The sequence below is a fragment of the Aquila chrysaetos genome, chromosome 5, assembly GCF_900496995.4.
Source record: "Aquila chrysaetos chrysaetos chromosome 5, bAquChr1.4, whole genome shotgun sequence".
NCBI classification, from domain to species: domain Eukaryota; kingdom Metazoa; phylum Chordata; class Aves; order Accipitriformes; family Accipitridae; genus Aquila; species Aquila chrysaetos.
Window position 1 is genome coordinate 50,638,354 of NC_044008.1, and position 18,603 is coordinate 50,656,956.

An 18,603-nucleotide genomic window follows, 5' to 3' on the forward strand; every position below is an offset into this window, starting at 1 on the left:
TTTTACTTAAACTATATATTTTTACATAAAACAACTTTATGTTACAATAAAATCAGATAAAAATCACAAAGTTATATAATAAGTTCATAAAGAAAAAAATCAAATTTTCCTTTTAGATATATAAAACCCAGCATTTACTGCTACTAGGAGTCTAAATGTTAACATTGACTGTCTATGGTCAATTTGAAAAAAAAAAAAAAGAAAAGAAAAGGAGGAAAGTACTTTTTCACAGCAGACAAAATGACGAGGTAAGATGTTTTTACAACGATCCAACTGTAGTAAACACTTCAGTTTTCATTAAACCGTATACTAAATATAATAAACCCAAATAAAAATATACATTTAGAGCACTGCAGTGTTTTCCCACAGTTGTATATCAACAAATTGTCATTCATTCACTAAACTTTACTTGAAACAGTAAAAACAGGGTGTATGTTTATCTTCAGTACTAAAATCCCATAATAATCTAAATATTTTGGTATAGCAGACCACACTAAAACACTCTCAGAACTTTCAACTACAAGGGATATATTCATGTTAAAAATGATGTGCTTTGTTTGTCATTCATGATGAGTTTTATAGACTATTATGTTCATGATCACTATTAGGCAATTAAATGAAAACATCTAAATGCTGCAAAATACTCTTTTATTGAGCATAGCTCCCTCTTCACGTACCCAAGTTGATCAGTGTACTGCAAACTTAGAAGCTTACTTCACAAATCTTACATTATCAGTCTTTTTAGCTAGTATATGGCTAAAATAATTATTGCTGACCAGTGTTAAAAAAAAACCCAAAACCAACCCAAACAAAAATACAACAGCAGACAGATTTTTCTCAAGTGCCTTTCTTGTATGTACCATTATTATTATTAGGTAACTAAATGACCAGAAAGAAAAAAGAAATCTATTTCAAAACGTGCATATAAAATTTTTGGAGGTATAGGCACCTTCATCTGAAGACTGTTATGTTTAGAATATCTGTTTAAAAAAAAAAAAAAAAAAAAGAAGAGCTAAGACAAAACACAGTAGAAAGTCAAACAGGTTAGACATCCAACATCCGCCAGGGATTCAAGCAAAGCCCTCCTGGCCAGGACCAGCTCTGCCTGCAGCCTGCAGGAGAGCCCTCATTTGGGAAGCACCTTCGTCACATTTACCTTTCACCTCCTGACTCTGTATTTCACTTCAGGTACCTTATCGTTTACCACAGAGAATGGTATTTAAGACATGCAAACTTCACGTAACTCTCAAGTTTATATTCTAATACTGAGCCTAAAGCACTGCCGAGCTCCCGGGGGCGAGGGCTCCGGGGGCGGCATCCCCAGCCAGGCTGTGTCAGCCAGCCGGGGCTCTCCGTCTGGAGGTGTGTCTGGATTAAATGTCTTGTGGCTACGTATTGCTTTGCTTGACACACAGGTGCTTGTTCAACATGATCCATGGTAAGAAAAATTACCTTAGGGTAGCTCTGTGTCTTACTGTTGCTAAATCATGCCCACAACCAGACCCCGCCAGCCCAGCCTGGGAGTCCTCGCTGCCTTGCAGCCCCCCAAAAGCCGAACGTGCCCTTCTGCAAGGTCTCTGGTACTGCTGAGCCCACGCAGGATGGCAACAGCTTTTCCTACCTCTGACTGAAAGTGTCTGACCATAAACCAGCACCGTTGCTGCAATGCTCTCGTGCTGCTCAGCTGCGTGTGTGTGGACATTCGCCTTCCAACCCTCACATTGCCACCTTTGTGATATGCCGAGGACTTTTTGATATTTACAGGCTTGACAAGCCCAGAACTGCCCGGACAAAGGCGGGTGAGCTGACGGATCAGTGCAGCCATCCTAGACCTCTGGCACATCCACAGCTTGTGGGCAGAGCACATATTTCACCAAAGCTTCTGCTGAAACAATCGTCAAAATTAGCTGCTGATGATTCCCCCTTACACCCCTTCCCTTCGGATTTAACATCAGTCACACACTAAGCCGAGCGGGGCATTTAATCCTGATAGCAGTTTTATCTTTGTTAATCCATAGGCTCAGGAAGACAGCACTATATGCCTTACAAGCCACTGACGCTTTGAAGGGTTTTGCAGAGATAACTATTCAGAAGAGCCTAATGAAGAGCCCAGTCTTGTAGCTGAGAAACTCCCACCACTATGAGGCGATGGCAGTAATAGGGAATTTTTCTTCAGTCATTTATGAAGTGCCAAAGGTGGCAAGAAATTAGTAAGGGAGAAAATGAACGCTTGGGGGAAAAAAAAAATTAAACAGTGTAAAGAAGAGTGCAGAAGCCTATGGGCAACTTGTGCCCTGCTGAGAGGAGGACATGGTCTCCCCGTGCCTGACGAGCCACCGAGCAAACCCAGGATGAGTACAGGGCGAGCACTCGCCTTAACACCACAAATGCCTTTGCTGATGCTCTTTGAAAGTGATGGCAGCGGTAGGGACAGCAGGAGGAACAGCAGAAACCCTTCCCGCTCTCCTTTATTCATTGAGCAGCTTTAAAAAAGTGTTCACCCTAAATCACTCACATAAAAGTAAAACAAAGTGTTTGTCTCAAAAAAAGGCATTGTCTAAAGAACATTTGTTTTCCGGGCACAGATGTACCCAGTGCAAAAATATTTTTAAAAAGCACATCTTTTGAATGCTAGGATATAGAAAGTGAGAGGTGGCACTGAATTTCTTACAGAAAAAACAGTTTTCTTCCAGTCAGCTCACTTACTTAGTAAATGAGACATCAATTAGATGTAGACAGAAGAACACTGGCAAGTACTAATTTTGCTGAAAATGCACTTTTAGGCCAAACAAAACTACTTGTGAAGTTGAGTCAAAATCAGCAAATAAAGATTCAGTCAAATATAGGAAAAAAGCAAAGGGTTAACCTATTTTATTTTTGGGTGTGAAACAATGTTTCAGTTTTTCATTTTGAAATAATTTATTCCAAAGTTGAGGCTAAGGTCATTTTCCAAAATGTGAAATAACACATCCAATGGAACATTCTTTCCCCTTGAAAATAATTATCTCCGTGTATTTTTATGTCACTGAATATTTTTAGGTTTTGTGCTAATACGAAGTAGACCTGTTTTTTTCTCATTTTGGCTACCCAAAAAAACACCCCACCCCCATTATTCAGCAGCTCTAACACCAGCTCAAAGGAGCATCTCACTAGAAAGCCCAGAAGGCAGTAAGACACTCTCTAACCTGGCGTCACAAGAGGCCAGCACAGATTTTTCCTCCCAGAGCCACCAGCTTGTCAATGTCACCAGGGCCAACGGGCAGGACGGGCAGCGTGGTGGGATCCGCGGCGGTGCGGCTGGCAGGTATCAGCACCCGAAGTGCCAAGCACAAGACCTTCATTAACGAAAGACCATGTAACTGAGGTAGGATAGATCCTGCCGTCAACCACTTAGAGGGAGAAACCTGTGCCCAGAAAGGGAACCCACGGTTGCCCAAGGTGAGGTATACAACCTCATATAAAACACGGCCGCTCAGGCTCGATGGAAATGGAGCGACGACCTACTTCACTGCTGATTGCATGGGGAAACCAGGGTTTGCCCAGGACTGTATTTTAATAACAAATAAAACCAAGCTCTGTAGACCCTCTCTTGGGCAGGGATGAGCATTTTTTGGTCCTGGCAGTGTTTGGGGCCATCCCTAAGCAGGTGGCTGCCAGCTGAGTGCTGCCTCGGGGTGCCCGCAGCAAAGGGCTACATCCCTAACGCACACAAAAGGAGGAACACATCCATCCGTAGGATGGTGTGGGCATTTTGGTGGGGAAGGCTGGCCGCCCTGGTGCTCCTGCCAGGAGGGAGGAGGCATTTCGACGCCAGGACGAGTCCCTGAGGAGCAGCGTGGGGCTCACAGTTTGGCACGCAGGGGTTATTGCTGGGCCACCACAGAGAGTCAAGGAATAAGCAGTGTGTGACACTGACGGTCCCCGCTCAGCAGGCGCGTGGGGATCCAGTCCTGCGGCAGCGATGGGGCCGGGCCGGAGAGGGGAGCTGCAGCTGGTGTCCAAACACTCCTGAGAGCATGCGCCGCCTCTTCTAGCGTGCTTTTGGCTTTTGAAAAGGAAAAATGCAATGAGAGGGAAAGGTTAAAAGAGGTGGAGTTTGTAGGAGGTTTTTAAGTGATTATACATAGAAGCTCTCGACTTACTGTGTCGGGAAGGAAAAAGAGAGAAAGAAAGTAATTATAGCAAGACCTTGGATGCTTGAAGGATGGAGTTTCCCACAGCGTATAGCTGTGTACAGGCATCCCTAACAGCTCAACATCAGAGCAATAGCAGATAAGGAAAGCATACATTTTGGGAAAGACTAGAAGAGACAGGGCAGGGATTTCTCTAAGTACATCCCCATCGTTCCTCTGGTGGGCATGAAGCATGCAGAAATAACCGCTTGTGTCAGAGCTATGCACTGGTTTAATGCGCCAGCATTAAACTCCATCTGTTAAATCGATGCAATCCCATAGAAACACTTTTCTTGCAGTTTAAGAGTGGCTTAGTACATTCGTAATGAACTGGATCTGAGATAGACCTGACTAAAGTGGAAAAAAAGATCTGGATTAGCCCCAATAAAATAACTTGTTCACAGAGTCTTGTGCATCCCTCTACCCAGAATCATGTTAAAAATCATATCTTATATTAAAACCAAGAAGGAAGCCCTGAGACTGCTCTACAGGAAAAAGGAACCAGAAGATGGAGCAGGGTCCTCGGTGTGAAAGCCATAAACCACTGTGATGAGGAGGGCCCTGACTACCTGTATTGCTTGCAGCTCTTAGCTGTTATCTCCTGGTTCCCAGCTGAAGCAGGGACTGGCTGCAATTCGGGAACTCTCAAGCAGCATGGGAGGAGAGGAGAAGGAGGATGAGCTGCCTGTTAAATGATGGTGTCTATCTGACTTGCTATCAAATAGAAAGACTAAAAATGGAGATTACTTGTGCACAACCACACACAGTTTCTGACGTCATTTTCAATTTTGAGAAGTCTGATCTAACCCCACATTATGCAACTGTTGAATCTTCCACGCTGGCAAAGTCTAATTTTCACACGCCTACATGCTATGTACCTGATTTTTATTTTTATTTTTAAATATCAACAGCCTACAGCAATTTTTCTTGAAGAGACTTAAATGGTCGTAATGGTTATGAAAGGTCCCAGCTTCACATCCATTGCTTAAAAGGAGTAAAGCAAAAATACACAAAGTCCAGTCTAAAAAATAGGCAGTGAAGATAACGCAACAGTAACAGATTAAATGAAAATTCAAGGGACAATTGCAGACAGAACCTCTCTCCAGCATGGGGATTATATATCCATGTGCAAAAAGTATTCAATCCATGTTTCATCTATAACCCACCTTTCTTTCAAAGGTCACTTTTATAACTGAGATGTGCCGAGAAAAGAAAAAAGCCCCTAAGTAAAAAAAAAAGCACTACCGTTTTATATCAGTCACTGCTGGAATGCACTAACGTGGTGCTTAACCAAGCTTTCGCCTGAATTAAGCAAATAATAATGTCACATAAACGGAAGTTCTTTCCTGAATTAATTCAGATCCCATGCAAACAGACTCTCAAACCAGGTTATGGAGAAAGAAGAGGAAAGAAGCTGAAAGCAGTCCTGGGGGCAAGAGCAAAACTTGGGCTGAATTCTCCTCTCTGGCCCTTTTTACATCCCTGTCTGTGATGAAGTGAACTTCCTTCTCGCTGGAGCCCAGTGTATGGCCTTGCATTTCTCAAAACATATTTAGAGCTGCTGAATAATCAGTTCAAGAATACAACAGCATTTCTGCCTTTTGGGTTGGGGTTTTTTTTTGGACAGTCTAACTTGGTGACTAATTCCTACCCTACTGTCAAAGATACACGAGGTGAGAATGCAGAAATCATAGGAAAGGATTTTGATTTCATGTGGTCATGACCCTGCCAGTCTCCTGGGCAGAAACTTGCTTCTGAGCAACATCTTCAAGTAACCTTATATTGCTTTTCAGACCAACATCTTCTTCACTACTGCAGAAGTTAATCAACAGCGATCAATCTGCACAGAGGTGCAGGCACCCTGTGTACAAACCAGCAACATATCGCTTTTTAAAATAAATATCTGGTCCCAAGACTCTGGTGGGCATTTTTCAGAGATGCATATAATGACGGAACTATACGGGTTCAAAATTGAAGGTCAAAGAGAGATGATCTTGCCAAGCAAGAGAAGCTGTCCTCACCTACTGGGTAAGATGCATGACTTGAAGAGCTGAAATTCATTTCTACAGCGTTGACTTTGTGCTGTATGGGTCCAGGCAAGCACATGCAACCTGTATTGGAGGTTATCTAAAATCCACCGGATTTTTTTTCAGTGAATCAGGCCTGATTGATTGACATGGTCCCTAAAGATACTGGTATCTGTGTGAACTGATTCACTTGACTGCAGCTCATTACAGGCACATTTTACAAACCGCAGGAACTCCAGCTAATCTTCTCACTGCTCCACCAAGGAATAAAACTGGATGTTGCTAGGAGTGCTGATATAGTCCGGACAAGAAAAAGACTTGTTTTCTGTTTCTATGGTTGCAACAGCCCTTAAGAAAGATATAAATTTCCCTGCAACAACTAACTGCATATTCATTTTAAGGTAGATCTAGTTCCAGATTCCTGAGACAGAGCCCTCTACCTATTCCCAACCGCACGAAGCTGGAGCAGCAATATAGAAAGTTTCTAATCTCAACAGAATTCAGTGAGCAGCACGATTGGTTTGGAAAATAAACAAACAAACAAAAAAACCCGAAAAAAACCCCACAGCAAATTTTCAGCCTCTATGTACAAAAACAATGCAAACAAGTGGAACATTCTAGTATATTTTGTAAAACACATGTTTGGGATCAACAAAACATCAAACATCCAGACCCTAGATTACAAAAAAATCTATTGCCATCTAATTGTCAACCCCAAGTTTAGACAGTCCTTGTCGGAAATCATGTAATTCATCTATTTTCCCATCTAGTACATCTAAAAAATTCTTTAATTCAGTTTTAAGGTTGGTCTGCCTGTGTTTGCTCTCTTCAACTTCTGTCCTTAGTGTTCTGACTTTCTCTTCAAGATCGTTGTTCTTTTTCTCAGCAGCCTTAAAGACAAAAGAGACAATAAGATGAATCATAGAGAAGAAGGATGAACAGCATTTAACAGGGTAAAGCAACAAGTGACAGCTGGGCTGTAAAAGTTTGCTTCAACTTCTGCAAACTGATTAACACAAGCATCTCTGTGAGCAAGCGCCATGTGCTAGTCAGATTAAAAGGAAAGAAAGCCCACGCAGGAAAGGACACAGATTAACTGGAAAAGATGCTTTGCATCAGATTTTGTCATTTGGTTGATATCTTAAAATTCAGCTGGATTTAAATCATGCACTGTGCATATATTTCTGTCATTGCTACAGTTGCAGAATTAGACACTGTGCCACCAATTACATACAGAATTATCTATGGTGGTTTAACCTTGAAAAACAAGCTTAGAAAATACTGCCTGAGGAATAATATTTCTTTATTCAGCAGTTTTGGATTTTTTTTTTTTTTTAAAGTTCCACTTTGTGTGAGCGCTCAGGCAAGGAATGGGGCAACCACGTCACACTACCTTTGCTGCAGTTCATTCTATTATTTTCCCCTCTCGATAGCTCTTCTGCCTATTGTTCTCCATTTCATGTGTGTAAGCACATGCTTATTCTCACCAAAAGCCATAGATGACATACTTTACCATACTGAATGAAAGAAAATTCATATTTTCGCCATTTTCAGCATCTGCACTCCTCAGCAGCCTTCTAAATGATTTTAGATTGTTTAGATTATCAGAGCGATGGCTTATTTGATGGACTGGATTTTATTTCATTGAGGACACTGCTTATATTTGTTCTCCTTTCATGTACTAATTTATTGCATTTACACAAGCCTGGACTTTAACAAGTGATGCCCAAAGCCCAGCTGCTGCCTGGGGCAGGGCTCCATTCTGAGTGAGCACCTCCCAGCAGAGGAGCCACATGTGCAAAACCAAGCCACGGCGAGCCGTGCGTTGCTGGAAAGGAATGATGCAGCATGTCAATGCATCCTCAGGTGAACTTTTTTCCCTGGTGGTGTGCAGCTACACTCGTCTGTAACTTTCCAAAAAGCCTCCTCTGGTGCCACTGCGGCAATTAGCTGCACGTCTTGGAGTGCTGCTTGACACACATGGCTGCGGTGCGGCCCCACAAGCTCAGAGCAGCAGAAACACGGGATACAGGATAGCCTGGAATCTGCAGAAGATAGATGCAACACAATCCCAGGCAAACCAATTTCGGCAAACAGGAAGGCAAAGAACCGGAGCTATTTAAATACTCCTGTGCTGGGAAGAGCATGGTGTATTTTGCATGTAATTAGCATTTTTTGTTTTGACAAACTGGAGCTCTTTTGCATTCAAACACTGAATTTTGAACAGAGGAAGGCATATAGTTATGAGAAAGAAAGTAAATATATCAAATTTTTAAAAATTAAATTCATTGCTAAACTGTACCTGTAATTGTTGAGATACAGATTCACATTCTGACATTAGCTGTGGTATAATTTCACCCTGCTTTCGGAGCTCTTCCAGTTCCTTTGAAAACACAAAAGAAAAAAAAAAAATTAGTGCAAGCTTCAACTTAAAACGTAATTAAAATTTGAGAATATGAAATGGCTTTGCATATTTTATTGTATTCTGCACAGTATTTGGATGTAAAATAATCAAAACAGCATGTCTGTATTCCAAAACACATGCTAATTTTCTACTAGAATACATTTTTTCACTACATTTTTTACTTTGTATTTCTAAACAGACAATGTAATCCAGTCTCTAGCATGAATGCCATTGATTACATTAATGAAATATTAACCTAAAATACATACCTATGCAAAGATATATTCAATAAGAGAGAAATCTGAAGGGCTGTAATGCCACAAGCAATTTATAGATGGTAGCAAAGAGCAAATTAGACATGAATTTTCAGTGATATATGGCAGCAAAAAAAGGCCAATGGCATTATGAGCTGCATATATGGAGGCATCATTACAAAGCACAGCTGTAATGGGCTCTCCTCCACTGTACAGCTCTGAGAACCGCCCCCCCCCCCTCCCCAAAATTTGTATTTGGTTCTGGCATCACTATTCAAATTGAGAGGACTAGCTGAAAGGAGTTCATGAAAACAGCAATGTGACTTGATAGGAGTCCACGTCTCTGATGGAAATTGAGACAACTTGAATATGTTAACACCACAAACGAACACCACCGATGTGGGTAGTAGGGAAAGACTCAAAGAAAGCCTGTACATTTTGCAGAAGGATTGTCAGAGCATCTGAAAAGCACATTTCCAGATCCAAGAGAAACTCTGTGACTTGAAGAGAGTGCAAGATCCTCCTCCAGAAACTGCCCATGTAGGTGACAGTCTCAAGAATAAGCAGGGGTATATCCTCTCTGAGCTGCACTGACACAGGACAGCAAAACCAGTCCTATCTGAAAGGCAGATTTCTTGGCTACGAAAGGTCATTTCTTCCCTAACAGATGAACTTACAGCATAATACAAGTGTAACAGTATCCATGAGTCAAGCTTTTCCACAGAACCAGACAATAATGTTTTTCCTCAAGTCTCCCTGATTCCCTTGTTCTAGGTAAATCAATACTCAGTGCTTCCAGTCTCACCCAAATTTCACAAGAATCCAGTGTATCCTGGAGAGCATGTTCCTGTCTTCCAAGGTTTGCCAAAAGCACTGTTACGTCCATAAATTCTTTTTTTTTTTTTTTTTTTTTTTTTTTTTGAGAAATTCTGTAGTTCCAGGGCAACTCTAACTGCTTTTATCATTTCCTTCCATTTTCAGCATTAGTTTACATTAATATAAGAAGACAAATCATATAATACTACAGATTTTTTGTGAACTGCACTGAAGAATTTAACTAATGTAAGAGTAACTATATCTAGGCAATTTCTCAGCTGCTGATATAGGGAAAAGAAATGGTAACTTACCCTTTGTTTTGAGATATGAGCTCCCATGCATATATATCTGTATATATACAAATAATGCCTGGAAGCTCACATCTCAAAATATAAATATACTATATATACTTACTATATATATAACAACTATACTGTATACTTACTATATATAGTATAATAGAGTGTGTGTATATATAAATACAATATATATAGTACATATCATATGGCATATGATATATATAAATATATATAAATATCTCCCTAGATGATAGCTCTGTCCTGATTTCCGTGTCTTTACATTTCTCTCTCCTCATTTCCTACATGAAGAGGATATCAGCAGCTCCTCTTACACGGCAATGTCCATGAGCAGGCTTCATGCTGGTTTGAATTGCAGACCATGAAAAGGTTACTTATGGGTGGTTTAGACCTAATCAAGAACCTGCTAATGTAAGTATGCAGTTTGAAAACCAGTTAGTGCCAATCAATTTTCTGGCTCATATGGTACCATAAAAATGTGAATCTTGAAGAAAACACTAGCAGAGAATAAGGGTTATTGTATATGCTATTACCATAGAAAAGTTGGGAAGAAAGCATGACATTTTCCTTTGAAATATGGGGCTGAAAAACATATTATATTTATAACAGTGCATCAAAATCCATCTCCCTAAATTATTTCCTTGTGCCATCTTAAAACCCCTTAACAGCACTGCTTTTAAGAGTACCAGCAGAGATGCTGTAATGGCACATGGCAAACTTTACTGCATCTGCTGACAGCTTTTTCTCTTCAGCTAGCACAGAGCATTTGGTCACTGCAATGAAGGAAAAAACCAAGGATCCCATTATTTTCCCCACTGTTCAGGGGCTCCAAGCTGTCAACATCTATCTCCTTAGAAAAATGAACATCCTGTATGTCAAAAATGACAAACTGGGGCACTCTAAATGAATGTGAATTTCTCACTCTTGGCATTAGTCCTGAGATCAGAGGGAGACCGTAAAATGGCAAAACTGAAGACTACAAGCCACCCAGAAAAAGAAACAGGACTTATTACACAAATGCCAAGTTATTTTGTAAATGATGTCTTTTGAATAATGGTCCTGATGTCTATGGAAATTCAGGGCATGGGGACTGGCAAACGAAACTGTTCTCAGCATACATCTGCCTGGCTTTGGGCAACACGTTTCACCACTCCAGCTCTTCTATTAGGAGTAAAGTGTTGTATACAGAAAAGTATCATGTTTGTTAACCACTGCCAAATTAAAGTGTGCTGTCACAGCGCATAACACATCATGAAACTGAGACTGAAGAAATCTATCAAACTGTTGCTAAGGAGCTGTACATGGAAAATCTAGAAACAGGCAACACCCCGAGACATTGGGATGCTTCTTGTTGTAGGTGAGCCAGTCCATAAATCTACACCCCAAGTGAGGAGCAGACAGACCCACTCAAACTCTAAAGCATGTCATTTCTGTGGCCAGGGCACTTACCAGCTCTTTGTCCTGAAGTTCTGTTTCCAGTTCCTGGAGACGTCTACTCAGTTGCGCATTTCTTTCCTTCTCTTTATTTATTTCATTGCACTGTTCCTCCAGTTCTTCAATCTTTAAGAAATGTCAGACATTAGGTGAAATTTTTCAGATTTCTGAAAAGCTGGGGCAGAACACAGCTGATGTAAACGGGCATTGCTCCACTGAGCAGAGGGAAGCACAGACAACTTTAATTTGTCACGGATCTGTTTCCTAGATCATAGCACTTGATTCACTGCAACCAAATTATCACTTCTTTCCTTAAAAAGAGCCAATTTACACATCCACTAGGAAGCCCTGGGACCATATTTATTCTCTCTCACAGAGTATCTCATATAAGTACTCAGGAATACACAAAACACTGAACTGCTAAAATAAGTGGAGCTGGGGATAAAATCTGCACCTCAATTCTGTGAAACCAACACAAGACTACAAGGCATGGGTTTTCTTAGCGCAGCAAGGGGAAGAAATCTCTCCAGCACTCCCAGCTTTGCCTCCTCAGGGGTTGCTATTATTCTAGCTAGAGTACAAAACATCAAAACTTTGGGGGGAGAACCAGTTCAGAGCAACATATGCCGCTTTGTTCTCTCACCCAGGGACGTGCTTTGCTCTCTCCATACCTCCTCCTGCCAGCTCTGGACTCAGCTCCCAGGAGATGTACTTCCCACTGGCCGACGGGCCAGCTCATTGAAGTATGTACTTTAATTCTCAGCTTTGTGTTGCTTTGGGATTATAACTTCCCTCATTTGAAGGTAGAGCAACATGCAAAAAATTCTGACCCAATTAATAAAGGAGAAGGAACTTCCCAGGGCACTGCAGTGGTGCAGCATGAGCGCCGAGCAAGGAACCTACCTGGGGGAAAAGCTCAGAAAACCTCTCTGTATAGAAAAAGGCAGCACATTATAGAGACAGTGTTGCTGCACAGTCTGGCTAGTCACCAGTATGATGACTTTGCAGCTGTAGTAAGGCAGTGTTTTGATAATCTCTTCATATCGAGGCTCAGCTGCTGAGATATTGCATGTTTCATCAGTTAATGAGAACAACTTTTCTCTGCAACAGTACAGAAAAGTAAAAAACTACACTGCAAATTATGATATTTTCTTATAACATACTGTTCCAGTCTCTCACTTCTCCCCTATCCAACAGAGACTGGATATAGGAACCCAAATCATGTAACAACTAATACCAATTTGTTAATGTAACATCAGTTAATACAGCTCTGGTTTGATCTCTGAATTATCATTGTGCACACCTAAAATATATGCGAATAGATAGACAGTATTTGCCTTGGGAAAAAGCTTGCTCCATGTAGATTTTCAGTGCTGACAGACAAGCCAGGCCACCTCCAATGCTGAAATACTATTTGCAGCCTACTGGCATACAAAAAGATACAAAATTCTTTCCCTCTTGAAAGCAAACACTAAACCAAAAAAAAATCCTCACGAGACTGATACAATCTGATCTCTACTCCAAATGTCCCAGTATTCCATCTAAGTGAGCAGGAAAAGGATCCAGCTTTTCCAAAGACATTTAAAATGAATAGAGTGAAATTATCCCTGCAAGCAGTGCTCATGGAAACCAGGCTCCCCGTGCCCAAGTTGGTGCCAACCCCATGTAGGGCTGTTACAGACAGCACAGTATTACTTGAGGGACAGTACGAATGACTACTCTAACCTGAGGCTTTAAAAATTTAAACTTCTGAATTGTTCTCCACCGTAGCCACTGCTCACCCTCAGTCTTGCACTACTGAGAAACGCTGTGCTCAGTAACAGAGGGGAAAAGGCTTTTGACAATGCCTCTTGGCAGGTTTCTGGACGAGATGCACCCGCCGACAGCACCAGAGGACCCCCCACCTCACAGCCCGCAGTGCTGAGGGCATAACTCATGTCCTCATTCCCCTGCCCACCTTTGGGATTTGCTTCTAATACTGAGTGGTTCCCAGCTTGGTTTCCTGTGGATAACCAGGCCATAACTACGCCTTCTGCTCAGTCATCATTTGGCAGTGTTTAAGTGAGCTTTGAAAGAGATATGCAATAGTAATCCCGCTTTTAAAACCTTTCCATTTTATCACTGCAGCCAGCAACCCCTGCTGACACCAAGTCTCCCAAATCAAGAGGCAGGGAGCTTCACGTGATGTGGCAGCACCAGTCCTCCCGCTGATCCGCGGCCCTTTGAACTTCCCTGCCCGCTGTGTGCAGAGGGAAGCAGCTGCCTTAACCCGCTCTCCCCGTCCACCTCCCTTTCAAAGATACAATCTGTCTCCTAACACACACAAAGATAAAGCAGCAGAAATCCAAGAGAAAGAGCAATGGCAGGAGGAGCAGACTGGAAGAGACGGCTCTCCTGTGGGTATGCTCTGCTACCTTGCTCCTGAGCTGGTCGTTTTCCTCCTTGCAGGCTGAGAACTGCTTCTTCCAGTGCTCGATGCTGGCTGCGGACTCCTGCAGCGCCGTGGTCAGCCGGGCGTTGCTCTCTCGCAGCGTCTGCAGCTCCGTCTCCCACTTCTTCACATTGGATGAACTGAGAAAAACAGGGCACCATTAGGTGGCTTCCTCTTATAATCCTGCAGCTCATTATTCTTTCCCTGACTGCAAACTCATGGTGTGTGTTTACCAATCATTTGTTGTTATAAGATCTAGAATACTCAGAGGTATGTAATTGCCTTCAGCTATTGCCTGCCCAAGGAGAACGTAAGCCTTAATTTGACTGTCTCTGCCGAAAAAAAGGGATCTATCAACTCCAGCAATGGTGACCTGTGTGTCTGGAACAAAAGTCCTGCCGTCAAAGCAGGCCGTAGGGTTAAGCTGACAGGTCGGATCCCCACCATCTGCAAACAGGGGTTTTACTCCGGCACTGTGCACGGTGTGCGCTCACCTCCAGAGCTGCGGGGCTGTGCCTCGCTGAGCACCCGCTGCAGTGCAGGCCTGCGGACGTGGGACCCGTGCAGCAAAGCGACTCTACACATTTGCAGATGGTACAATAATTCAGAACAGAAGATGTCAGGGGGTTGACACCATCTATATTCGATTTTTTTTAATGCTCAGCCTTAAATATAGAAGTGTTACATAATGCTGAAGAATGAAACTACTCATTCCCCAAAGCTTCAAGCGGCAGCGTAGAGCACAAGATTAGAGAGTGAATGGAAGGAAGGCTTTGAAAGTCCCTACATGCTAGTTGCTACTTGCCTGTGGAGGTGTCTTCAGCAGGTGGAATGAGCAAACGTTATGATTTGAAATAGGTTACGCTATCGAAATGTCAATAAAGAGAGATGATGTACTTCAAATATAATATATGCAACCTTAGAATTGCTCACTGGGTAATACTGCTTATGGTGCTGCTGCCTTATTTTTTAAATAGCTTTTTAAGAGTAGCTTGATGCTGTTAGATTTTCTTTCCATTCACAGATACATTCACATGCAAGAGGCAGACAAGGCAAGATCCCAGTAGAGAATTATTCTATTTTAATGTTGTAACTTTGCATATTCCAGTGCCTGTATTTTCACTAAGGCTGCAAATTACTCTTCTCAGCATTTTCAAATAATTTATCATAGCAAAAAATGTGACTTCAAGGGGCATTGTCCACAGCTTTAGAAACATCCCCCTAAGACTTCTAAGCAGCCCAGTGAAATTATATTTCTCACTTCAACTTTTCATGGTCGAGTTCATTCCCTTTTATAATTTTAAATATCCATATCTATTTTCATCAAAGTAAATGTAGCAAACTCAAAGAGGAAGAGAGATTGGTTTCACATATTATCAGTAGCAATTGCTCCCCCATGGCTTTAATGTTATTTCTGTAGCTCTAAAACTTCACAAACGAAGGTGGTTATAAGAGTTGGCATCAGCAGAATAAAAGAGATCTTATTTCATCATGAACTACACCAGGAAAAAAACTACATGGTAAATATCTCTCAACTGGATACCAGGAGGTACTTGCTAAAATCTGCTCATTCATCCATTCTGCTGCATCATTTTAAATTAATGCAATTACATTTGAATAATTTCATTAGCCATCAGATAATTACAGCATGCTATTCCAGTGCATTTTAGGTATTAAAGGAACTTCACCTTTGGGCTAGAGCAATTTTTAATTTATCATTCTCAGACTTGAGATGTGCCTCAGCAGGACCACTGTGTGATGCCTTCTCATCATCTGTCCCATTCACACTAGATGCTCGAGTGGAAGATGGTGTTTCACGTCCAGATTCCTGCAGCACAACACAGAAATGAACACTGGATATCTCCTGCAACACCACAACACCAATTTCTTTGTAATCTTGATCCCACACCACCCTGCTGAGACCTAGTCTACGTATGCTGTCCTGGCAGAAGAGTGGTAACAAACACATACTCTTTACATCTTGTCTGCAAAGCTGGTCTGTTTAAAAAGAATGAAAAAATTATAATCATACACAAAATGGAAGTTTAAAGTATCCAAAAAAATTTTTTAAAGTGTTTTAACTGACAAGGCTCTTGTTTTCTAAAGGTTGTTTCTTTTTTTTAAGATAATGAAACAATACAGCGCACCTGGAAGCACACAAAGTCCGAACCAAAAATAAAAAAAAGAAGATACTGCTCCTCCAGAGAGATGCCATTCATACACTGCTTGGTGCTGATCACCAACAAAGTGAACCATAAAGGCCATGACGAAAGTCTTTAAAAAATGAGTATCCGAAGTCAGCCTCTCAGATCGATATTTGTGAACCCCACAAAGGGGGTTAGTTGCAAGACTAAGAGCATTCAGCAGCTTTTTTCTGATCATGCATCTGAATTCCTCTCTGATCAAAATTCATCTAACTGTCCTCCGAACATTAGCCCAGGCCAAGAACACCCACTGAACAGGGTTCATTCTTACCTAATGCAATGCATATGAAATTACAGTCAAACATACAGAGAGATTGGGACAACACTCAATTTCTTCAGTTTGTAAGAAACCCAGATCTCCCTGGACAGAGAGGCACTTGGCTATATCAGGGTGTGCTGTCTAGAAAAGCGTACTGTACAAATATGCAAAACAAGCTTCTTCCAACGACTCACTAAAGCACTGTCTCAGTTCCCACACCACAGCTGTGCATAGTCACACCTAGGCAATGAAACACTACGGCCACAAAGTCACTCTCTCCATTGGCAAACCAAACTCCTACAAAAGTATTTTAGGCAGATGACAAAAAGAAGTACCCTGATGAATCTCATTTACTGTCTGCTGAAGCACTACACCAACTTACTTTCCAGTGACCCAAACAGTAGAAATCAAGGGATGTATAGCTTTCCCTGTTATTATATAACAGCTCAAGAACTGCTGAAAAAAATTAGATTTAAATGAAGGCAAAGAGCATGGATGGATGAAAAATATTCCTCTGACAGTGCTAATGTCCAGCAGCTGACAATTACCTTTGGCAATCTTCATTTTATATAGTTTAAGCTTGCTGCCAGAAGCTGGTACAGTCCATTAGAGAATTTAACTTTAAATTATTTATCCTGTATATGTACAGGTATTAAAGCTAAATTACAAACCTGGGAATGATTGCTTGAGGTCTCAATTTTCTCTTGAGATCTGTCTCTCGCTAGTTTGGCAGCTTCTTTTACTTCTTGGAATTTCTCTGCAAACTGGAAAAAGCATGAAAGATATTTATTAAAATGATTTATCATCTATTAAACTGTTCAGATTACTGTCTTTATATGGTTCATAGGTCTCCAAAACTGAACAACTGATTTTGATAATTTAAAAATTTTGGCAAGAAAAAACATTTACATTCTTTGGCAGGGAGGTTCTTTCAAAAGGAATGGGGGTGTTTCTAAAAGAGGGACATCCCTGTAGTTCTGGCCAATCACAGTAAAAACCCATGGAGAAAAAGGAGCTATTAGTGTCTCCTGGTTTGATTTGGTTTTGTTTATTTCCTCCCCCTCCTCTGTCTCACTTGGTGTTGACAGTCTATTAAAGTTGAAAGCATAAAAGACATATGTTTGGATAAAAAAATTATCAATGGCTTCTATTCCTAAGAGCCAGTCAATTAAATTAAAGAATGCAAATGAGCTCATCTGCAGAATGCAAGCAAGGGATTATCAAGACATAGAAAAAATGAGAAGAAGGTAGCTTGGAATGTACGATGGGGCCATATGAAAAAAGAGCTTTTCTGGTCTAATTTTCTTATTACTGGCAAAAATAAATGTAGAAGACTTCAGGGAAAAGCTGGAATGCTTCCTGTAAGAGGGTGATATCAAACTGAGGGAGGCAGGGGAAAGGAAAGATAAAGATGAAAAGTAATGATCCCAATCTATACAAGTTGCTGTAGGACAGCTGCTCCGAAGCTAGTCTGGCACTTTTGAAATACAAGTATTATCACAGCCAGTCAGGGTTGCAGGGCTTTAAACACTTTAAACAGTGTTTCAAGTTTTAAAAGAAGGATTGCGAAGATGGAAGAAAAGGCATAAAACATAATTTATTTTTTTAATTAAGATGTATCCACTATAAAAATGGGTAACTCTGTCTTTCTGCTAAAGCTCTTGCTTGCCTGCATTTTGAGAAACTTGAAATGCTAGAAAGGAAAGACATATTAAAAGTAAAAATATAAACAGATGTATTTTATTGCACAGTTTGTGAATGAAAGGATTGCCATTATATCCTTGGATAATTCAGAACACTTATGACAAAATTGTAAATAAAACCATGAAAAACCCATCACATTTTATAGTCAAGGAATGGGAAGAATCATTATCCACTTATTAATCTTCTAATTTTTAGATTTACAGCAGGTATTTAGCATGCCCTCTCTCAGTAAAATACTGGGACTGTAAAGACTGATAAATCTTCTCCAACTGGTGTAAGAGAAATCTGGATTTATATGTGGAGGCACCTGTGTTTTGTACAACACACACAAATGGAAATTTCCACCAAACACACATACATAATTCTTAAATCCCATGGATGAGCACATTCTCAAAGCCGAGTGAAATTTCAGGTGTAGACTACGATTTGTGACGATGCTTATGAATGAAGATTGAGCTCTTGAATCCAGCTGTTGTCTATACAACAGCTGAAATTGCGTATGCAAAGTACGTGCTCTCGGATGGCAGTAGTTGCTATCTGATGACATGTGCAGTCACTACACACACAAATTACTTGATTAC

General features: G+C 41.0%; 1 protein-coding gene across 3 annotated transcripts in view; it reads right to left on the reverse strand.

Moving 5' to 3' along the window:
• HOMER2 (homer scaffold protein 2) overlaps window positions 1–18,603 on the reverse strand; it is a 66,479-nt gene continuing 47,876 nt past the window's right edge. For all 3 annotated transcript variants that reach the window (XM_030014388.2, XM_030014390.1, XM_030014389.2), the window contains 6 exons: window positions 16,990–17,082; window positions 15,544–15,683; window positions 13,839–13,995; window positions 11,440–11,550; window positions 8,502–8,582; window positions 1–7,089 (listed from right to left, as the gene is read on the reverse strand). In XM_030014388.2, the coding sequence (XP_029870248.1) occupies window positions 6,901–7,089; window positions 8,502–8,582; window positions 11,440–11,550; window positions 13,839–13,995; window positions 15,544–15,683; window positions 16,990–17,082 (771 nt within the window). In that variant the 3' untranslated portion in view covers window positions 1–6,900. The remainder of the gene's footprint in view (window positions 7,090–8,501; window positions 8,583–11,439; window positions 11,551–13,838; window positions 13,996–15,543; window positions 15,684–16,989; window positions 17,083–18,603) is intronic.